This window comes from Dermacentor albipictus, chromosome 3, assembly GCF_038994185.2.
Source record: "Dermacentor albipictus isolate Rhodes 1998 colony chromosome 3, USDA_Dalb.pri_finalv2, whole genome shotgun sequence".
NCBI classification, from domain to species: Eukaryota; Metazoa; Arthropoda; class Arachnida; order Ixodida; family Ixodidae; genus Dermacentor; species Dermacentor albipictus.
The window spans coordinates 30535661-30559774 of record NC_091823.1 but is presented as its reverse complement, the minus strand read 5'-3'; the positions used below and the strand labels follow the sequence as shown (position 1 = coordinate 30559774).

Here is a 24114-nt window from a genome sequence, read left to right as displayed (position 1 = left end):
ACCGCCAACTTCTCGTGCACCGCGTTTACGTCAATCTCCATCGCCAGTGCGCCGCTCAGCCTCGCCTTCACAACCGGAAAACTAGCTAGCGCGGCCGATGGGGGTGAGGTCGCTCGACACGTGCTATCGACAGAAATGCCCCCTGCAGTTGCTATGATTAAGAACAAAGTGCATGTACTTGTGGATGGTGTTCCGACAATGGCTTTAGTGGATACCGGGGCAACTGTATCCGTAATGAGTCTCGGTTTTAAAAGTCGGTTGGGGCGCAAAGTTGTATTTCCGTGGGACCAGGCTGCAACGTTTTGTGGAGTGAGCGGCGAGTCGTTGCGCCCTGTTTGTGTGTGCACTGCTGAAGTGTCCCTGGCTGGTGGAGTTTTCGCGACGGAGTTTGTAGTTATTCCCCGATCGACGCACGAAGTGATTTTGGGCATCGACTTTTTGTGGCAGTGTGGTGCGACTGTTGATTGTCGCACGGGGGAAGTTTGCGTCGATGGCCATGTTTCGTCCGGGCTCTTAGAGGAGACTTGCAGTCAAGGTGAACTTTGTGTGTCTGCAGATACTGTTGTGCCTGCGTCCACCTCGGTGTGCGTGCCGGTTGTATGTCGCGGTGCAGTTCCAGACAGTTTCGATGCCTCCGTAGAGCCAATGCATCTAAATTGTGTGAAGAAGAACGTTTTTGTCCCTCATTGTGTGGTATCCATCGGCAACGGGCGAGCTGGCTTGTGGACGGCCAACTGCTCGGCAGAGCCCGTCCTGCTTCCAGACGGCTTGAAACTCGCCTACTTTACAGAATACACGTCTTCGTCCGTAGCCGTACTAACAGACTCGCCGTGTGAACCTGCTGACCTTCGCCAAGTCTCAGACAAAAAGCTTCTGTCTATGATAAACAAGTCGCTCAGCACAAGGGAGCGCCATACCTTCGTGGATACGCTTTCTAAGCATCTGTCAGTGTTTGACTTTGCGCAGCCGGACAAAGCGTTCTCGATTCCCGAGTCACGAACGCGCCATACTATCGATACGGGATCTGCGCGCCCGATCAGGCAAAAGCCTTATCGCGTGTCGCCTAACGAGCGCAAGATAATCGGGGAACAAGTGAGCGACATGATGAGAAATGGGATAATACAAGAGTCCTCGAGTCCTTGGGCAGCTCCGGTCATACTCGTCAGAAAGAAAGACGGTAACTGGAGATTTTGCGTCGATTATCGAAGATTAAACGCCGTGACTAAGAAGGATGTCTACCCGCTGCCCCGGATAGATGATGCAATCGATTGCCTTCATTCGGCCTCTTATTTTTCTTCAGTGGACCTGCGCTCAGGATATTGGCAAATCCCGATACACCCGACAGACAGAGAGAAAACAGCCTTCATAACCCCGGATGGATTATTCGAATTCAATGTGATGCCATTTGGGTTGTGCAACGCTCCAGCAACCTTTGAAAGGTTCATGGACACCATTCTGCGTGGGTTAAAATGGAACATCTGTATGTGCTATCTTGACGACGTTGTTATATTCGGGCGCACATTCAATGAGCACAATACGCGCCTGGATATTGTCCTCAACTGCATCAAAAACGCCGGCCTGGTTCTGAACTCCAAGAAATGTAAATTTGGTGACCGTCAAACCCTTGTGCTGGGTCATCTTGTTGACAAAGACGGTATCCGGCCTGATCCCCTCAAGACGGCAGCTGTCGAGGCATTCAGTGCACCGCAGTCAGTGAAGCAACTTCGTAGTTTTCTGGGTCTTTGCTCTTACTTTCGCCGATTTATTTCTGGTTTTGCTGACGTCGCTTATCCTCTGACAAACCTGCTACATAAAGACGCACGGTTTGAGTGGACACCCGAGTGCGATTCTGCATTTCGTCAGCTAAAGTTCCTGTTAACCTCTCGACCTATCCTTCGCCACTTCAATCCTACTGCGCCGACAGAAATCCACACAGATGCTAGTGGCGTTGGTCTGGGTGCTGTATTGGTCCAACGCTATGACGACCGTCAGCACGTGATTGCTTATGCAAGCCGCTCATTAAGCAAACCTGAACGGAATTACACGGTGACAGAGCAAGAATGCCTCGCTGTAATCTTTGCGGTTCAGCGATTTCGCTCGTACTTGTACGGACGCCCATTCCAAGTCGTCACAGACCACCATTCCCTGTGCTGGCTCGTGAACCTTCGCGACCCTTGTGGTCGCCTTGCGCGCTGGGCTTTGAGGTTGCAGGAATATAACTTCACTGTTTCCTACAAGAGTGGCCGAAAACACGCTGACGCAGACTGCCTTTCCCGTATGCCGCTTGCCACGACAGACTGCGACGCAGACGATTTTGATCATCTCGTCGCTTCTGTGACACCCGCTTTTCCAGATATCGATGCGTTCAAAACAGAACAACGGACAGACACTAAATTGGAGCCACTCTTTACTTCTGCCCATTCAAGTGCAACAAGCAGCTACTGTGTACGTGACGGGCTCCTGTACAAAAGGAACTACTCAAGCACGGGTGCACGCTTCCTTCTAGTGGTGCCAGAGCGTCTCCGGCCAGCAATCCTTCAGGCTATGCACGATGACCCTACGTCCGGGCACTTAGGCACTGTGCGCACACTTTATCGCATTCAAGAACGCTTTTACTGGCCCCGGATGCGACATTCGGTTGAGTTTTATGTCGCCAGCTGCATACAGTGCCAGCGTCGGAAACGCCCAACCACTGCCCCATCTGGTCTCCTTCAACCTGTGCCGCCTTCCAGCTCACCCTTTCGGCAAGTTGGAATTGATCTGTTAGGCCCTTTTCCGAAGTCATCTAAGGGGAACCGCTGGATAATTGTCTGCGCCGACTATTTCACACGCTATTGCGAGACGGCAGCTATACCATCAGCAACTGCCACCGAAGTGTCGCTTTTCTTACTTCACGCTATTGTTCTACGACATGGACCACCTGGTGTAATCATAAGCGACCGGGGACGTCAATTCACGGCGGATATAGTGGAAGAGCTTGCGCGTTTGTGTCACTCGCACCTCAGACACTCGACGCCATATCATCCGCAAACAAACGGCCTCACTGAGCGCACTAATCGAACGATCACAAATATGCTTTCCATGTATGTTGCGTCCGATCACAAGAATTGGGATGAAGTTCTACCGTTTATTACTTACGCATATAACACCGCCAAGCACGAGACAACCGGCTACAGCCCCTTCTTCCTTCTATATGCTCGGCCGCCCCGGTATACGCTCGACACTGTCCTCCCTTTTTACCACCACGACAATCCTACGGTCGCCGATACGCTGTGCCTCGCTGAAGAGGCTCGGAGACTTGCGCGTCTTCGGACTTTGGCATCACAAGAAAACTCCAAAGCCCGCTACGACGCACGACATCGGCCAGTGACATATAACCCTGGTGATCTCGTTTGGCTTTGGACGCCCACAAGGAAGCGCGGTTTGTGTCAAAAGCTGCTGGCAAACTACGAAGGACCGTATGTTGTCATCGACAAAGTCAGCGAAGTGAACTATACTCTCGCGCGCCTCACGAACACTGGTAGACGTTCTGCTAGGACACACGTCGCGCATGTCGCACGGTTGAAATCATGCACGCCACGACAAGCTAGTTGACTCGCCCAGGGGGCTTTGTCTGCGAGGGGAGGTATGTTACGTCCAAGCGCGTCAAAGGGACGCGGGGATCAAGAAGAGAGAGGAAGAGGAGAACGAAGACTGTGCAGCGGCCATTCCTGCTGTTCGTAGCCTGCCGTTCCTGCTCTCGCACGCTTGAATAAACCCCTTTTTCCCGTGCTTGTAACAATATATATATATATATATATATATATATATATATATATATATATATATATATATATATATATAACATTTTCCCGTTAGACATGCAGCCTATATAAACACGATTCCAGATTTCCTCTGGGTGAGCACATACTTGTTGAGGTCCTGGGAATCGTAGCGAGGGAAGGGATCACGGTCGTCGTCGTTGAAGTCGTAGCTGGCCTCGGGTGCCTGCGCCACGACGACGGCATCGTTCAGTCACCGATGGCGCCAAAAGAGAAACACTCACTCACGTAGTTTTGCATCAGGTCCGTGTGGTTCCACTCCAGTCCTGCGTGACGCGTGCGTTTGATCCGTGAGTAGGAAGCAGGAACGGTTACGTACGTGTCATATACAGGGACGTGAATATTTCGTTTAAAATCATAGACAAAGGTCTTGGGCTTAACGCTGCCTTGCTCTCGTTCAGATTTTGCAGAAATGAAGCCTTTCGGGGTCTAGATCGTTGAATGCGACATTTGGAACAGATTAGCGTGGTTATATGGAAACTGATGCGGAACCTCACGGCTATGGCAGAAATGCGCCTGGAATGTCCATATAATTGCTATCGCAATAAAATAATACGAAGTTACGTTCATCTATGGGGAAGCTTAGCTGCTGCGAAAATAGAGAGTTTTAGCCCAGCGGGTTTACGGCCAGCGGAGCGGAGCGGTCTCCACCGTTGCGCCAGCGGAGCGGCGCGCGAAAAAAGAGTTTTAGTCCAGCGGATCACCCGCTCGAGCGGGGTAAAGAGCGGGGAGCTCTGCTGCCCCACCTAGTGGTTCGAATAGGAATTACTGAGAAATGAAATTGAATTACGCTTGCTTTTATTATGCAAGAAATGTTGAATAAAGATATATTACATGTTCTCAGTGCATTATTTGTCAATAATGTACTGAGTATTAATGTACGGGTCAGCGCGGCACTCGCCGTCTTCGATGCAGAACTGCCGGCGTTCATGTTCGCGGCGGCCGTCTTGCATTTCCCATACACGCCCGCGCGCCCTTACGCACGCTCGCGCGCTGCGTATACGCTCCGCTGGGGAGTGCTTTCCAGCGGGCGTAAACGCTGCTCCGTAAAACCGCTGGCCGCCTCAGCGTGGTGCGCATGCGCAGTCGCGTCTCCGCTCGCCCGCTACGCTCCGCTGGCCGTAAACCCGCTGGGCTAAAACTCTCTAATGACGCTAGCACATTTCGCCACCTGTCACCAGCTGTGGAAAGCAGCCGTTCCGGGAGGGTTGCCGCTTGTTGCCCGCTCGATCCCCCTGGAACGCTCGGCAGACATTAAACAAGCACCGAGAAAAAAAAAAGAATTGTGCAGATCCCACGCACTCCACGCACTGCATGTCCGTTTTATGTAAGGTGCCCCGATGTCCTGCTCGCCCGAGTGTGTGTGTGTGTGCGTGCGTGCGTGCGTGCGTGCGTGTGTGTGTGTGTGTGTGTGTGTGTGTGTGTGTGTGTGTGTGTGTGTGTGTGTGTGTGTGTGTGTGTGTGTGTGTGTGTGTGTGTGTGTGTGTGTGTCGGATTTTTCCCACGACTTCTCCTAAGAACTGTTACAATCTGTGCCGTTATGAGCTGGCCCGATCCCGAAGCAAATTGATGCGATGCGACACGCCGCACGCATGTCTCAATGCGCGTGCGTGTCTCAATACGCGTGTCTCAACCATCTCAATGCGCCGCGTTCCTTTAGGAGAGGAGAATGGTGTGTAGTTGTTATTGCCTCGTGTCGTGCATAACAAGGGGAAATTGTATACGATGGTGCTTTGATAAACGCAGAAGAGGAGATGGAGGAAGCCTTTTACAATTAAGTATTAGAGTGCGCCGTTTTCGTTCGGTTCTGCAGATAGCGATGAATTCAAAAGTGAATCTTTGTCCTTCATGCCTCAATTAGATTACGAAACATAGAATAGATTGGAACTCTCCTTGTCAGTAGGGGAGGTAGCGAGAGCAATCGAAGACCAAATTTCTGGAAAGTTACCTGGCCCCGATTGGTCAAGTGCTGCTTTTTCATGAGACCTTAAAGCGTAAATTTATCCCCAATATCGGTGCGCTTATTAAACGAAGCCTTTGGGGTTAAACCTCTTCCAATGTCATTTATTTGTTCCCATACTATTCTCATTCATAAAAGGAAAAATTCGATCAAACTTCAGTAGGTATCAGCCTATCAAGCAATCACTGTAACAAACGTAGATTGTGCAATTTTAATGGAAATATTGGCTCGAAAGTTGCAGAGAGAGGAGAAGTATCTTTACCGACAATCACTAAGCGAGGTGTGCATTAGAGTGCTGCGATGTCATTAATGACGCAGTTGCTATGCTTCAGGTTGATTTTGGGAAAGCCTTTGGTCGCGTGCCAGGAGACCAGCTTATAGCTGTCTTAAAACATGCGAATAGTAAGTAGTAACAGAAGCCCTTCGTATAGAATATAGTGCTATAGTGAGCTTGTACAGTGCATATAGTACTCGGCTGATTATTAACAAGGAGGCTGTATAGCCTATTCAAGTGCAGCGCTCATTCTCCAAGTATTTCCGATTTCTGCTCTTCTTTTTTTGTGGGTTTACTGGAAGATTTGGCTAAGTGTTATAAGCCACAATACAACTAGTGGCTTCAGGTTGATGCATGTGAAGTACGCGTACTGGCCTATGCAGATGATATATTTATTTTTCATTCTAATTTCGAAGGTATTCGGAAGTATTGCGGAAGTTAGAAACACCGTAAAACGCTTTCGTGAAGTTAGTGGAAGAGGAGTCAATAAGGGAACATTTCTTGGTTTTTGGTGTGCAGATCGCGATCTCACACGACACCTTTTCCTAAAAGTACAGTGGGTAATAACACAGGTGAATAATTTGGATGTACACCTAGAATTTTACGGCGACAGTGATCCTTATTGGCGTAGGCAGAGAGAAGCAATCCTAGGACGAGGAGAAAAGTGGAGGCTTAGAGCAAAGATCTAGCTGTTTCTGCGCGCGCTATACCGTTTGCAGTTAGTTGCTTATTGTGAAATTGCTTTATGTGTTGCAAGTTCTTCACTGTACTCAAACAAATGGGGAAAGACTTCAACGTATTAAAAGAAATTATGGGGTTTTACGTGCCAAAACCACTTTCTCATTATGAGGCTCGCCGTAGTGGAGGACTCCGGAAATTTCGACCACCATTTCGCCTCCATCCAAATGCGGCCGCCGTGGCCAGGATTCGATCCCGCCACCTCGTGATCAGCAGCCCAACACCATAGCCACTGAGCAACAACGTGTTTTTGTACGCGTCTAAATGGGAATGTCTTTTTAGCGCAATTCTTTTTAGCGCAATTCCCTTCTTTAAGTATGTACGACCGACTCGCCCAACAACGTGCTCTCCTCTTACAAAGAATCTGTGAGGTATTCGTAAATAAAAAGAATAGATAGATTCGAAGGGCCTGAAGGTAGAGAAATAATGCTAACCTGATTAATAATCTAGTGTAACATAAAGCTACATGCATTTGACGCCATGTGTCAAGCGTGTAATAATTCTTCGGTAACTGCTTCTCGATAAAATTGATACTTTGTGTGAGATGTACCGCTGCATCGCCTCATACTACGAAAAAAGCGAACGTTGTAAATTTCAAATGCCACCATATGACGCGGCAGTCCTAGGAGAAAATTGAAGTCAAGGAACCATGTCAACCTTGGATCTATCCGTTTAGGAAAACAACAAACACTTTCGTCAGAATCTACTGGAGAAATGGCCTCTCTAGCCACATATATATGTGGATCGAGATCATCAGCATCTCCATGTACATATATTGAGGTGCTGACGTGAGCATGTGCCCATGAAATTTGTATTAGGGTAGAGGCTCGGGAGAGTTGGTCGTGGTTCACGCAATCTGATCAAGCAAGTGCTTACAAAGCGTGAGCTTTGTATTGTCGGTATTGTCCGCAGACCTCCTCCCCAAACAAATAAAGTTTGCTCCAATCCAATCCACTCGCACAATTCCGGTCAATAAGAGCCTTCACAGTATTGCACCTCATGTCTGAACGAACTATACATACAAAGTGTTTCACGTAACTTGTGACAAGGATTTAAGAAAAAAAGTAGTTAGCCGCAGCTAAATGAAACCAAAGGCATATGGTTTGCCGTCATGTGGCGCTCCTTAATGTATTTTTATATTTCACTTAATTTGTTAATTAACTAAGATGAATTAGGAAAACTTTTTAATATTCACTTTAAGGCCAAGTGCGTTTTCTTGTGTTGTAGCGGGAGTTCAGAAACAATCGATCCATTTTTTTTTTGACAACGTACCTGCTGCGGGGCGATTTTCTTCGGCGTTTTAAAAAAGCCCGCGAAAAATATGAAATGAGACCACGTGACTGCGCTCGTGCGCTGTCGTATTGCAGCGCTTGCAACCGTGCGTCGAGCCTATCGCTTATCAGGGACGACGGCGCTTCGTTTCCGTGTGCCGCCGCCGAAGATGCTGACGCATCGTGGAGCCGATGCCTGGAGCTGCGGCCGATTACTTCGCCATGGTCCGCGTGCACGGTTTTTTTGCACGAACCCCGATTGAGGGCGCTGCAATACGATATCGCATGAGCGCAGTCACGTGGTTTTATTTCATGTAGAAGGATAGACATTTGGCACTGGTTGAACACCTGGAAGGGGCAGCGTCTTCGTCATCTTGCGCTGACCTTTCAAGATCTTTTATTTCATATTTCATGGGTTTTCTTTAAACGCCGAAAAAATCACCACGCAGCATGTACGTTGCCGCAAAACATTCGATCGATCGTTTCTGAACTCCGTGTACAGCGCAACGAAATACACTTGCCCCTACAGTATATACAAAAAAATAGCATATATAATATTAGTAAATAACTAACTAAACGAAATATAAAAATACCGAGAGGAGCACCACATGACGGCAAACGTTACGCCGTTTCATTCAGCTGCGGCTAACGATTCTTTTTAAAATCCTAGGTACAAATTACGTGAAACACATTCTATACTACAACACTCCGACAAATTTCTGCCCCTGTAAAGCGTGCACTGTTTTGAGTAACCCTGCCTAAGGAGAAGACAGCTTCTGCAAACGATGGGTGCGTACGTTTAACACGGGCGCTTCCCGCTGCTTTTTATCACTGTAGTCGTGCAGCAATGTACTCGGCACCACAGCGGCTAAGCTATATGCCAGTAACGCAGCAATACAAGCTTCATGATAGCACATATTCTGTTGGCACCCTTAGCCTGAACAGCGAGAGGCTGCCACAACTTGTGCCCTTTCTTTCTTTTTCTTTATTTCATTAGAGCGATACTTGTTATGGATCTGTCCTAGACGGTTCGAAATTATTATGTATTCCACTGTAAATTGTAATGACGATCAGCCGCAAGAAAAAAAATTATATCCACTGATGTCCCCATGCAGGCTTATGTCCCAAGTTTGCAACGTTACTCGGGCTTTACAGTGTCCTCAGAACGCGCAAGCATAGATAATACGTCCAGAAAGCTAAGGTACAAGTAACGAGGTATTATACCTACCGGTGCAAGTATGTGGTGTACGTATAATAAGAGGGGCAATGCAACACTCACTCACTCACTCACTCACTCACTCACTCACTCACTCACTCACTCACTCACTCACTCACTCACTCACTCACTCACTCACTCACTCACTCACTCACTCACTCACTCACTCACTCACTCACTCACTCACTCACTCACTCACTCACTCACTCACTCACTCACTCACTCACTCACTCACTCACTCACTCACTCACTCACTCACTCACTCACTCACTCACTCACTCACTCACTCACTCACTCACTCACTCACTCACTCACTCACTCACTCACTCACTCACTCACTCACTCACTCACTCACTCACTCACTCACTCACTCACTCACTCACTCACTCACTCACTCACTCACTCACTCACTCACTCACTCACTCACTCACTCACTCACTCACTCACTCACTCACTCACTCACTCACTCACTCACTCACTCACTCACTCACTCACTCACTCACTCACTCACTCACTCACTCACTCACTCACTCACTCACTCACTCACTCACTCACTCACTCACTCACTCACTCACTCACTCACTCACTCACTCACTCACTCACTCACTCACTCACTATACGAGCCAGTCTTCCAAAAAAAAAGGGGGGGGGGAGTTTGCAACTCCACCTAAATAAACAAGGTGCATCTGAACTTCCTTCGAAGCCAGCGCTCCAACTTTAAAATTGAGCCTTAAGAGCTCGTGAAGTACTAAACTTTGCCTTGCTGTACTTTTGATCGATGAACACGACAGAAGTTTTTCGACGAGTGATGGTCTGTAAGTTACTATTCTGCTCGTGAAACATTTTTTAAGCGTTAATTTACCTAACTTCGCTGGCGTACCGGCAGGGGTCTATCACCGACGATTAGGCACCACAAACTTTTGGGCCGATCTGATTCATATCTTTTGATATCTATTCTCTAGCTTTTCGCTTAATGTATGATTCAGTAGGGCACTTGCAATTTTATGCAGGTTTTACGACACTAATAGCAAGATTACGGCTTACTGAAAGGCCGGAAAGAAAATGTAGCTTTTGTGGCGGTCATATAGTTTCGGTGCTGTTTATTAATCTGTGAATGGACGAGATTGGTACGGTATTTTAGTACACTTCATATATAATAAAGAGCTGATGTGGTTTTGGGGGCACGCGCGTACTCTAATTAGAGATTCGGTTCCATGCTTCGAAATCCGCTACCCGTGTAATTTCTCCAGCTCAGCAAATATTCTGCATCTCTTGTTGAAAGAAAAAGAGCAAAAGAAAAGAAAAAAAGCTTTCGAGGTACAAAAATTACTGTATGCTCTCTCTATCTCTCTCCTCCGCTTTTTTGTTGTAAGGTTTCGCGATTGATAGACGTAGGCTGTGATGGTGAACGGCCTGGTGGAAAATTAAATACTGTAGCTTAATCTTTTGGCACAAGATTGCTCCGACGATTGTGTACCACCAGAGAGATTACTCCGAAAGGAACACGCGTTGCTTCTGCGAAAATGTCAGGACCACGGCGTTAGCAGCGTGATGAGGCGATGAGACTTCTGTGCATGTGACCTCACTGCACGCGTTTGCCGCAACAGCATAGCATCAAAACGTTAGGCTTACGGCAGAAACTATACGCTCGTTGCAATAGCACCGCCTTTGCTATGAAGACAGGACGTCAGATGGCTCCGCAGAAATTACCGACGTGGCAAGAGCGGCCCATCTCCAATATTGCTGTGTTCACGGTAAAAACTTTCCCACTCGGTTTTTCAACAGGGTCACGCCGCCGGAATTCGAGAAGCCCTGCGCGCCGCACTGCGCCCCCCCCTCCTCGAAAAAAAAGAAGAAAAGAAAGGAAAAAATAAGATAAAAAAACAGAAAAAACTTGTCATTACCACGTGACCTTCGTCAGGAAACGAGTAGCTGAGGGTGACGTCAGGCTTCGAGGCGTTGGCGTCTCTCTCGCCCCTGTAGACAGCGGTGGCTAAGATTAGGTCTCCCCGTCCTGCACGCGTTCCCGTAGAGAGAGGTAAGCAATTACTCGAGCGCGCCAATCCCAGCGGCTGGCTGCGACAGCTCCACGGGAACCCGTTACAAAACGCGCCTGACGCCTCCTCTGCTGGCCAGTTCCGTGTGACACAAAGCGCACGTCATTGGCGAGGCAGTGCTGTTTTGGATGTGCCCTTTCGCATGGCCGTCTGCCCCGGCTTCAGGCCGAGGCGTGTCGACTGGACTGCTGGCTCCGCAGTACTGGTCTGCGATGTTGACGCTGGCTTTGTTATTTCCGGCGGGCGTAGGCTGGCAACCTTGGCCATGGTTGGAACATGGTGCCTGAATGGCTCTAACGCTAACGCGAAGGTGAACGTGAAGACACGTGCAGCAAACTCGAATTGTGTTAGTCTTGGGGAGTTAGGGGTGGTTACGTCCAAGCCTTGTAAAGATGAAGCGACGCTGTCTTGGAAGGGACACGATGGTCCGTAACGCTGTAAGATATATGGCGCCCGTGTCTAGAAGTGCTTATTACCGAGCTTGCCAGCGTAGGTGCATTATATATTAACTAACCGCCTTAACGAATACCAGTGACATAGAAGAAAGCATGCATGGGACGAGCGCTACTGGCAGCTGATAGTTTATACTGGAAATATACGCTCCTTTAATCCGTGCGTATTTGTCAATAGATCAGCCGGGGCAGTAGCTTGAAGTTAAACGAAGAAAGAATTACAGACTATTTGGCGTGCAGGTTACAGGGTACAATACATGAAAGCCATCTCCAAGTGTCAGTGATACACGTGACACCTTAAAGTCCCTTTTACGTAACGTTCCTTGTCCGTTCCGAAGCATAATAGAGCGTCTACGCTTTGTCCATCAAACGTCGATTTGAGTACCGAGGCCCATTGTGTTCTACACCATGTTTATGACATTTGTAATTGCGTAAGCTCATGCCTTTTGTTTGGGTATGTTTTTTTGTTTGCTTGTTCGGCACGCTTGGTTGCTGGATTGGTTGTTTGCTTATTTGTTGGTTTGATGGGTTGATTGGTTGACTGATTGGTTCTTTCTTTCTTTCTTTCTTTCTTTCTTTCTTTCTTTCTTTCTTTCTTTCTTTCTTTCTTTCTTTCTTTCTTTCTTTCTTTCTTTCTTTCTTTCTTTCTTTGCTTCTCTTTAAGCATGACTCATCACAATAAATTTTGAGTTGAAACATACCTTAACTGAACAAAGTGCCTATAATCCATAAACTGTATGTCCACATGTATTAGAACAACCGCTTCAGTTACATCTATTGCCCTCCCTCAACCTTTTTATCGTCTCCCACCCCATTTCCAACTACATATGCAATGTTTCTAGGCGCCATGTCGCACATCACTAAGATAAAATACGTAATTGTCTTTACACAAGAGACTCATTTTAACGCGATTTAACGTGGTTATGAAGTTAAGAGAGCTATAGTCACAATAGGCAACCCTGACATGAAACCGACGCCCCTCACCTTTGCACTTCACTAAAAAAATGTGTTCTCACGGGCAAGGCAGGATTAACGTAACGATTATATTCCAGTGTTATTGCTTTTGAGGCTTCGCCAGAGGTCCGCCTACGTCATCATAGGGTTCTGGCATATATATATATATATATATATATATATATATATATATATATATATATATATATATATATATATATATATATATATATGTGTGTGTGTGTACACACACACTAGTATAGATCGCTCTTACGAAGCTCTATCTGCATTTCTTTGAAAGTAAATGCTGCGTTATTAGCGGAGAAAGTGAACGCCGCAGTGGTCTTCGAAAATTGCACCCAAATCACAGTGTCAGTGACGTTACTCCAACGTCATGCATTTCAATATTTTTTTTATCAAGGCCACCTTCTTGCAGACTGCCCAATATTGCCAGGTCTATTCTTCAATTACATTATCCTTAATTTTATTACCCTATATATAGTTCGGTGGATACCTCGTCACGGATAGCTGGTGTGGGAGTTTCTTCATGGTGTCGCCACCGATCGGTCATTTCTGCACCCCTCCTATTTTGTAACGTTCCCACTAGCAATATGGCTGTCCTGTTTGCATTTTCAAACACCTCATTTAATGGGTGAAGTTTGCTTGAAGGTGGCTGGTGGGGCTAGTTGATTTATGTTCATTACAGAAATGTATCGAAGCCGCAAGAGCGCAGACACAAAAAAAAGTGAGCAAATAGGAAACAGACAGAAGCGCTATCCTGTCCGCTTCCTATTACCTCACTTCTTAAAGCGCTCGTTTCTCACTTTTGAGCCGTCGTTGGCGTCGCCGTCTGAAGCCTAGACCTTTTCACCGCGCCAAAGTTGGATGTCTGTGCGAGTAGAAGGTGGTTCAAGTGGTAAAAGCGTTCGTGATGCTGCGTGCACCTCTACCAGTGAAAGAGGAGAGTTTGGTCACGTGAGGCAAAGCTCGGCCACTTCAACAACATCAGATGGTGTCGCCCCCCGCGCAACATGTGTGTGTGTGCGTGTGTGTGAGTGACTTTCAAAATTGAAAAGGAAGGGAAAAGTGCAGCACCGTAACTGCCTCTCTTGGGAAGGCTCCTCAACAGTGCTGCACGAGGTGAAGGAGATATAGAGAAAGAGAGAGAGAAAAGGCGAGCGGTAATGCATGAAAGGAGGGCGGCAAGGCTCAGAGGCGCGCTCAACAATCGGCTGCTCCCAAGTGATCAAGCAGCGCCGTGAAAGCGCGCCCGATCAGCGAGGAGTGTGGGGACGGGAAGAGTAGTGCTTCTGTCGCACGGCCGTCCGAGGTGACGGTAGGCGGCAATGAGCACGTCCCGTTCAGCGGTATGCTCGGGGCAGCGTAGAGGATGTGCTCGAGCGTCTCCACATCAACACACCGCGCAACACGGGTGGCGGAACCCATCTATTGCGCCCGCAGTATCGTGGAAGTTCACGTATCACTTTCGCCCCCTTTCTTGAGTCGGTGGCGGCGCGGACGTTTGCCGCCGTGTCGCGGCACTGAAATGCCATGAAAAAAACAGGGCGTTCAGCACCCCCCCTCCTCCCAATTATTCAGCGAGCTCGAGATCGGGAATGAAAACGTGTAGCCCGAACCACAGCCAGCGCTCAAACATTCACGTTTTACACTCGTAAGCGTCGTGCGAGTTATTTTCTTTCTTTTCTTTTTGTGCGTGTGCTCTAGCGCTTCAAGATGTTTCTATAACTAGGCTTGCCTAAAGGGGAAGATAAAGATGAATATTAAGTAACGCATCTGCCAGAGCGGAATGGTCACTCTTACCGGGAAACGGTAAGGCCTCGTAAGCCAGAAATGCCGTAAAAAACGAAAGTGTCGACACCGCCCTCAAGTTTGCCCACCATTTCACCCTGACGTCGTGCACTTATAGAGCTTCTTAGAACTTCCCCTTCTCACAAACGACCGAGATACTCCAAAATATTTCGCAATCCGTGACGTCACGCTGCCGTATCGGCACCACTTCGGCACGAAACGTTAAAAAAGGGAAGTGCTTTATGCAATCTCTCCAGGAATAAACTGCCAGCTTGCGCCAGATAAAGTTTCCAAATGTTACTTTACCCGTATGCACTGATTTATTGTTTTTTATTTAGTAAGGGCGAATATCTGGGCAAGCTAATTACGATTCGCATTGCTTACAGCACAACAATGACCCGAAAACGAACAGAACGTGCGAACACTGCACTTTTTCCATATCCTTCTCTTCGTGCATTCACGTTACTTTTCGCGGTTAGGTTAGTCTAAGCCTTGAACAAACGAGAGAGAGAGAGAGAGAGAGAGAGAGAGAGAAACAGATGAAAGGCAGTAAATTAACCAGAAACAAAAAGTGTATGATTTGCTACCGCGCAAGGGGGAAGTAGAAAAGTGATTAAAAAAATAGCAAAGGAGAAAAATGAGTACACTCCAAGAAAAGTTCGCACCCTTTGTGGCTTATCTATTCCCCATACAATAATTATCATCTATATCTTGCGTGCCTTTTTCATTTTTAACGCTGCCCGCCCGGTACTTCCGGGTCACGAACGGCACGCGCGCTATCAGCGTGACATTCCATTCTTGACAGAATAGCAGTAATGATCAGAGTTTTCAAGAAGCGAAAGCAAAAGATGGTTAACGCTCACTTTGTTGGACAAGATAAGACCCAAGTGGTGTAAACGTCTTTTTTCTTTCTTTTTGGAGCGTAGTAAAACCTGAAACGTCGAACCAACCAAAACATACAGCAAGAGGGAGACTGACCATCGTCCATGACGGTGACGACGACGCCCCTTCCGGTGAAGCCCATGTCCCACACCTTGGTGACCCGGTGGTCCAACTCGGGCAGCTCCGGCGACGAACGCGTGTCGTGCTGCGCGGGAGAACGCTCTCACTGTGAACGCCGAGCTGCAGCATTGCGCCGCTGCATGTACACGCGCCGACCGCACTCACGATGTACCACTGGCGGCCCCATAGCGGGTCGTTGAAGCGCAGCGCTTCCCAGTCCGGCGGCAGGCCTCGCTTTTCGCGTGGCCGCACCATCTGCTGCTCGGCCCACACGACCTGCAGCCGTTCGTCCTGGTCATCGCACCGCTCGCACACATCGCCAAAGGTCACGCACGCTTGCGTGACACACACACACACACACACACACACACACACACACACACACACACACACACACACACACACACACACACACACACACACACACACACACACACGTGCACACACATACACACGCACGCACGCACGCACACACACACACGCACACACACACATACACACTGGTGTGTGTATGATGTAGGATGCTAAAATGCCGATACCCTTGAGTCCTCAGTCAGCCGGCGCGTGAACATCCGTGCAGAGCGTTTGGAACGCTCAGGTTGGTCCACCTTGCGCAGCAGGTACGTGTCCTTGAGGCCTCGAAGCTGCGTGCACCATTCAGAGACAAAAGAATGTCACGCACGCTAGTACACGTTCGGCAGCGATTGAAACGATTGCGTACGGGCCTCTTGCTTTCGGTTCACTGTGCGTCGTAGTGACGCACACACATACATTCTTCGCGAAGTGCCAAACAACGTGCGAGAGACATACGTATACGCTCCCATCATCCACGTGAAACTATCCATAAAAGAACATTTCGGCCGAAATGGTTGTTTGCAAACAGAGGAAACTAAAGATCGACAATCAGGGTTTCTATTCTTGAATTTCGAGGCCGGACATCATCGTCGGTTAGTTATTATCACATGGCGGATTTCAAGATATGTTGAAATCCTTGAAAGGAGATCGTTTCCGTTCAGAAAAAAAAAGTTGTTAGAACTCCTGACGGTGAGTGTTTGGTTCCTTTATATTCAATATAATCTTCTTTACCGATTACATGTTAACTAGTCACGAGCTGACAGTGTCCATATGTGAAGATGTCACCGGAAACGTCAATCCCTTCTTCCGTTCTTGCGCATTTTTTCTGGCTTGCGGAGCATTCTCTCATCGTAAGACTATTCTACTAGTTACGGGAACGCTCGACTTTTTCGGGTCCCCTAACAGTTCGTCTTCCCCACACGGCTTTCGCGCCTCCTGATATTTGGCTTCCCCAAAGTGAAGCCGAATGTCAGGACGTGACGGTTCGTGATGAACGTGACACACGTGATCGTGAGAGTCGGCGTCAAATTTACGACGAGAGATGGGGGTTGTTCCCGCGATATATCGCCACCTGACGCTGTGGATAACTCGAACGAAAACGCTAATTTGCTTCCTTCTCTCCGGCTTCGGGAGGGCGTCGCGCGTGGACTAACCGGGAGTGCTATTCTGGACATTTTCGAATTCGGCCATGTTGCCGAATTCTGCAGTGGCGGCGTTTTGAGCAAGCAATATACAGAGGCCGTAGCAACTCTCTGAGCCAATCAGAGCTCACAAGATGGCGGATTCGACAACATGACCGAGTTTCACAATGTCCCAAAATAGTACATGCCGGGGTACAAACGGATACGCGTCGGTACGCCTTTGTGGGACTGTCCCTCGAAATACTTCCCGGTCGGGTTCAGAGCGCGGTGCCGGCTCGGCCGAACACGATCGTTCGGACGCGTTTGCTATCGCGGGACCGTACGCGCGAATGACGTATATGGGTCATTGTTGGGCACGGGCGAACGTATGGTCGGTGGTGACTCGAACTACCTCTATTCCTCAGCGCGTTCCATCAAGGAACCATTTCTGGTGTTCATGTCGTCTACCTTGCGTTCTTGTGTGTAACGAGAAATGAAAACGCTTTTTTTTTAAATGTTTGCACTACTGCGTTGTCGTTTCCTTTGTTGCGAGCACTTCAGAACCCGACAAGGTGTAATTTACCAAGTTAGCTGGAGATCCTCCTTAAAGTTTTTTTTTAAGGAGACATTGGGCCGCATTTACTTCCAACGTTCGAGAAGCGCCGACATATTTGCAACGCCCGACCACATTTCGCCGCGCCGCAAAAGTGTTTGCGTCATCGCGGGATCGTCCGACGCGATGAGCTTGCAGCCTCGTCACTTCGTTGTTGAGGCCCCATCAATCTTGCCACGGAGTGCGTCGCGCGGATAATTCGATCCCAAACAACCGTCAGCGCGATAACCGTGCGTTGCTCTCGCGCCTGCATGAGGTATAGAAGAAGGAAAGGGGCCGCGTACCTCAGGCCTAATCGAACAAACTTGTTTACTCGTTCTTAAGCATGCAGACGCGTTGCTCTGTACTTACTTATGTTCTTCTTTTTTCTTTTTTTTGGCATCGCTGACCCGTGAGCACGGACACCCTCCTTCGCTCGCGATCGCAACAGGTGCTGATGCGAAAAAGGAATAAAAAGAAAATCGCCAGCGTTGCACCGCCATCTTTGCCAACAGCGGCATCACCATAAACGAGAGCTCCAGGAAACGACTCGCTATTGTAAGTCCTGCAACTCGAGCTATGTGTGGCCGCTGGGCATGTTCTCGAGTGGGTTTTCTTCTGAACTTCGCTAGCAGTAAATGTTTCTTATTGCATAAAGAGAAGGAGGGTTGACAGTTGTAGGCGAATACCGGTCACGTGGATGTTTGAATTGTCGCGTAGCTCTTACTAAGCATTTATAATTAGGTATTTGTTTTTCTAGCCTCAAGGAAATGTCGATAAAAGTTGAAGACTATATATAGTCTTTCCGCCGGGCAGGAGGCCAGTTGTTCGATTCCCGTGTCCTGACGCGAGTCTTTATACTGAGCCTTAAGTTTTTCTTTCTTTTTTTTTTAGTGAGCAGGTTATATAATCTTTCATTCTGCATTACACTACGGTTAAGTGGGTCACAATCTTTCCGTCCTCACTAGGATGTGCTTCCCAACGACTTATCCGGTGAGCTCTATAAATAGAATGGCCAATAGTGAAATGTCGCGATTGCTTTTGCACTTCTGGGAGAAACTGGCCCGTAGAGATCGAATGTTGACGTGAGGGCAGCACTTACGGACAGAGGCGTAAAGCGCCTACTAGCCGCTTGCCGGCCTACACGAATGCATTCTTACGGCTATGCATAAATTCTTCCGCCCTGCAGTGCCACGCACGCGCACCAAACTGCCGACGGGAGGTCTTTTCGCCGCCCCTGCAGCTTTGATATGACCCATTCCAAAAAAAAAAGAGAGAACTCCGGCACGTAGATCCATAACAGGCCTCGTGCATGCCTTGAAGTCACTCTGCTAAGAGCCCGGGCCACGACCCACTCGACTGGTCGGCGGCCGTCGGGAGCAGCTGACGTGGATAGCCGCCTCTCACGTCGGCAGACTGTAAGCTCCGCTTCTGAGGACACGCCGCTAACTGACTTCTTAAGGGCACAGGCCGCGTGCTGTTGATCGTTGCCGATTAACTGTACATCGGAGAGCGCTACCCGAGACACACAATATAGCTGTTTTCACCGTTCCGTATATCCGCCGCGCGGTGACTCGGTGGCATGGTTTAGTTTGATTTGATTTGATTTATTGATTCTTAGTGGCTGCCAACAGCCTTGCGGCCTCTGCGACAACTCACTACGTCATGTACATCACATTTTCATGTACATCACATCATGTCATGATGTCATGTCATGTACATCACATCACAGGGACGCCATCTCTACATGGAGATCCAATTTGCTTCTGAATGTTCCGACTATTGATGACACGAAGGAAAACATTGAACATACTACTGAATGTAAGTGTAGCCCTCTGCAAACTAAAACGTCACAAGTAACTTTATTACGAAAAGCGACAGCAAACAAATGTAGGCGCACTACTAGGTTTGACGAGAAGCTCGGCATGTTGCTCTGCGTCACTGCTTTTAATTGGTGTTCTTTCTTGTGTCACTGTGACCTACGTGTTTTTGTTTTTCTGTTCCTGGGTGTATGTTTTTTCGGTATGTAATTTCCTTTTCTATCCCCTCCTTCTTAAATAGCAAGCAGGCTTTGTCCCTCTCGGTGGCATTTGCCACCCTGCTCCTCCCTATATTTCACTCTCTCGGTGTGTATGCGTGTTTTCATATCAAATAATAAGAATAATACGTATGTCAGAAGGCTCTTTAGTCAATAGTAACCATGCAGCGCATCTACTTCTAACAAATATTTGTGCTCTTTTCATGATATCATGCATAATAGATGGAAAGTCAACATCTTAATCAATTCTTTTTTTGTATACTTATGACGACTGGTCTGGTGTAACTAATTCATACCACAAGCCGAAATTTTTTTCTCCAAATTTCGCGACGTTATCGTTGACCATAAATTCGGAGGCCTTAAGAGCACTTAGTCAAAAGTAGTGCGTGGAGGGGATCATTTAACTTAATTTTACCCTTTCATGAAAACGTAGCGCGCTTACTGCTGAGTGTAGTTGCGAGTGGCGCTTGAGAGTTCACATTGCTCCACTCTGGAAATTTTAAACATAAGCTTAAGGAACCCGTTCGCTTCATGGTATTTCATATTTTTCGAACATATGCGCCCGGTTTCTTGGACGAGATTCCTGATGCCATCAGTGACCCTATATACGCGTTGAAGAATACTTTCTCTCGCCGGTGCCTAAGTGAAGAGAGACGGTCTCTTCGTTCTTTGTTTGTTCAAACGAACTCCACATAGCGTTAGTTACGAGCCTAGGTCATACACAAAACGGTAGTGGCTTGGGCTGTGCTTGGTATGTAACAAATTAGGCTTGCAGATACTAGAATATACTTTCACGTTGCTGCGCTCTTCTATCGTTTTATGAAGGCGCACTATAGTGCTGTCTTGCTTTGGTTAGGACAATGAAGCGTTGCGGCTCAATTGCGCGTCGAATGTTAACCCGGCCCGAATGGTTATGTCACCCCCTCCTGTTCAGAATGGCGTTAAATGTAAGAAAAATAAAAAGTGCTGGTTATATTACCACACTTTGTCAACCCTCACAAACGTTTATTTACACATGTGGACATAGTGTTTCGCACAAACGAAAGACTTCCGCGCGAAATTTGATCGTCTTCACAGAAGGAATCAGGGGGTAAATGGAGTGGCCCGATATCTCCGAGATCTTCAGCTCGTCGTTATCGTTGGGCGAATCGGTCTCTTGCTTTAGTTTTATCCGAATCCATCCGTGAGTCGCTCGCCTAGAACATTCTGTTCGTCGCCCAATCTAAACAGGATTACGACGCTTCGTACGATACAACGATGCGGGACGAACACTGCTTGGTCCGATGAAGACAGAGGCGCGCGGCACTATTTGCTGTGTACACCACCGGAGGCCCCCGTGCTTAGTCTCCTCCTCTTGTGTAGCAGTGAACTGTACTGCACTCTTGTCTGAGCGAATCTGAGTGGGAAGACAAAGAGTATGGAATGCGTTGCGAAAGCAAGGCTATATAATCGGCCTCGCCGTAGTTACTTTCACAGTGAGAACCATCGCTGATCCACTGGCGGTTGGTTCGATCACCGAACGTGGCAGCAATCGAACCTGTGGTGACCGAATGTAAAAATTAGGAGCCTTGTCCAGGTGTAAGTGAAATAACTGAAAAAAGAAGAATTAGGTGCACGTTAAAAGGGGCCACAATTATAAGTCAGAGACGTCCACTATGCGTCTCTCATACCCTCAGTGTTACTTTGTGAAGTTAAACCTCGCGAATCTAGAAGATCACGAGGAAACGGAAAGTATATGACGTCAGTAAATAAAGGAGCACGAACGATGGACCTAATCAAAGCCTCGAGCCACGTGACTGGAAATTTGGGACGCAAGGGCTAAACTATCGGGAGCGGATGGGGCAGAATTCGCGAGTGCGTATATGCACTGTCAATCAGCGTTTCGTTGTCACCTCGCGTAGGGTTACAAAAATGTGCAACCCGATTTTTCAGCAGAGACGTCATGACGTCAACGAATGATCATCGTTCCGCATTGATACGTGGGGCTGGATGTTTTGCCGCACGCGAAAGTGTCCTCGAAAGTGCGTATGTTCACATCGAGAACATGGCACCGGTAGACACACTGGTTGGCAGTGCAGTGGCGGGATCACGTGTTTGAAAAGAATATATCCCCGTTTCTTTCTTGAATGGTGGCTGCTTAGCTCTCGCAGCACTCTATATACGCTTTCTTCTGTACATATCGATCTGCATACTCTAATGGGTCTGTCTTTCTTCCTTTCTTTCTTTGCATATCTCGCTGCCATCTTATCTCGTCTACGGTGAGGCAGACAATGGTAATATGGAGAGAGACAATGATTATGCAGAGACCCGTGGGTAGAAATAATAATTTATTTCAAAAATGTGCAACAGGATTTTTCAGCAGAGCGTCATGGCTATATAATCGGCCTCACCGTAGTTACTTTCACAGCGAAAAGAGCAGTGGCTGTCTTCTGACTGCCACGACGCAGTGCCTTTGGCTGCGTCCCCATGGTTGTTCAAGATTATCTTCTTAAACTTGTCCACTGTATTGTGCGAACAACTGCTAAGTTTAGAAGTAATTAAAGCGAGTCTGTCTGTAGATATTACTTTGGCTGAAACTGGACTCATTCTGAAAAAAAATGCGTGCACATAATTTTGAAAACTCTGCGCGCTATAACACGATGTATCACGCTTTCGAGTGGCCAGCGCGTTAATTCAACAGCTGTTTAATAGACTTACGAGAGCAGAGCTAACACACGCTGCTCTGTCAGCCTAAACTATAGGCAACCAAGGGAATTTGCTTCTTGTGTGCAACTCAGACGATAGCAGCGGCTCACTAACCACTTTCTCGGAACATATTCAACGCACAGACCCCCGAACAACAGCGACCATAACTTTGTTTATTGTCACAAAAAAATGAGTCAAGTGTCTTTCTGCACAAGAGCAGCAACAAACACGGGTGTCGTAGATTTTCATTTTATTGTCCCTCTTTGGCGACGTCAGAAATATAAAAGCCAGGGACACAACCTTAGAAGTAATTTGGTCGAGTTAGGGCGAATTCCAGGACTGAGACGTTCAAACGAAAGCTAGAGAAAGACGGACAGCCATAATTTCGCGTCCTGTATATGATTATTGTTCTGGTCTTGCGTCTTGTTAGCACGTATGTAAAAACGTCAGGTTGCTCAGTAAACGTTGCGACATCTCTGTCATCTCTAAACTGAGCCTAATAGCCCCCCATCTTGACAGGTGGGTGCCAAACTGTGTAGCTTATAGCTGTGAGAGACGGTGCATAGCCAAAGGCTGCCTGCTAGTTTCTCCAGTCTGTGGTTCTTCACGATCCATTGATGAGTATTTGAAATGGCTGTGTCAAAGTTTCCATGTATAGGGTTGCTGTTGCATCCCGCAGCCATTAAACGTGACGGCTGTGGGCCGGCATAATGGCGACTGTGACTGAGATGCAGGGCGCTAGTTAGCCATCGCGGCCGGGTTATGTGCAGAACAAACTCGCCATAGATGCAGACGTGATGTGGCTATGGCGATTAGCTGTCTGTCACTCGTGTAACTCGATTGAATGAATGAGTGACTGACTGTGCTCCCACCTTGCAGGCAAATCTGTGGGAGTGTTGTATAACACACAGGCGAAAGGCAGGGACCGCTGGGCCCGTATTCACAATAGTCACTTACGTAAGAGCGAATTCTAGCCAATCCGGATGCAGGGCATGTTATTGGCAAAGACGGCCAGCCAATGGCAAAGAGCACTTACGGCGAAAGTCTTTGTGGATTCGCCCTTTGATTCACAAAGTATTCGCTTGCAAGAGCAACTGGTCATTGGTTGGCGCCTTTGTTCTCACAAGAATCGATGCCAGGATTGGCCAGCTGCCGTTGCAACGGATCGATTTCGCCCACCGACTACTTTCTGAATCAAGGCTGGTCATTAGCGCAAAGGATTTAATTTAACGCGAGAAACTGTGCACGGTAGAGTATTTAGCATATGGGTGCTCTTACACAGACGATACGAATTACCTAATGCCCAAAGACGAATCTGGTGTTTTTTTAAATATTGAGACACATGGTGACAAGCGCAACCGGGCAGGACACGGGGAGTACATAGGGTGTCGCAGTTCTGGAAGCCAACTAGCCTATCTTTCAGTTAACGCGGGCTTTGCCCTCGCCCGGGAGTTGGTGATCGGCTGTCTCTTGGTGGCGGCGCAGTGATGACGTAACGCATCCTGGTACGGCGTCGCCACAAGCACTCTGCCGCCGAAGTAAAGCACTCCTGATCACCAGAGCGGCACTCACCGGTCCGACGTTCTCGTAGCCCAGTTCGTACGCCAGCTGGTCAGCCACCTGCTGTCCCCCGCGTATGCGCACAGCCCACGCGTTGAGGTAGTGGGCCTGCGTGGCCACAAGGAGGTGCGTCGCTGCCACCAGGAGTTGCAGTGCTGCCCGCATGCCTGCCGCCGGTGTTGTGTGCTACGAGTGCGGCGGCGGCGTCGT

At 48.0% G+C, this 24114-nt stretch overlaps 1 protein-coding gene across 1 annotated transcript in view; it reads right to left on the bottom strand.

The window, feature by feature from the left end:
* The window catches only part of LOC135909712 (neuroendocrine convertase 1-like), a 34527-nt gene extending 10413 nt beyond the window's left edge, over positions 1–24114 (bottom strand). Inside the window, exons 1-6 of the mRNA XM_070535335.1 lie at positions 23917–24114; positions 16094–16198; positions 15720–15830; positions 15531–15639; positions 4050–4087; positions 3911–3987 (exon numbers count right to left, since the gene is read on the bottom strand). Of these exons, the coding sequence (XP_070391436.1) occupies positions 3911–3987; positions 4050–4087; positions 15531–15639; positions 15720–15830; positions 16094–16198; positions 23917–24069 (593 nt within the window). The 5' untranslated portion in view covers positions 24070–24114. The remainder of the gene's footprint in view (positions 1–3910; positions 3988–4049; positions 4088–15530; positions 15640–15719; positions 15831–16093; positions 16199–23916) is intronic.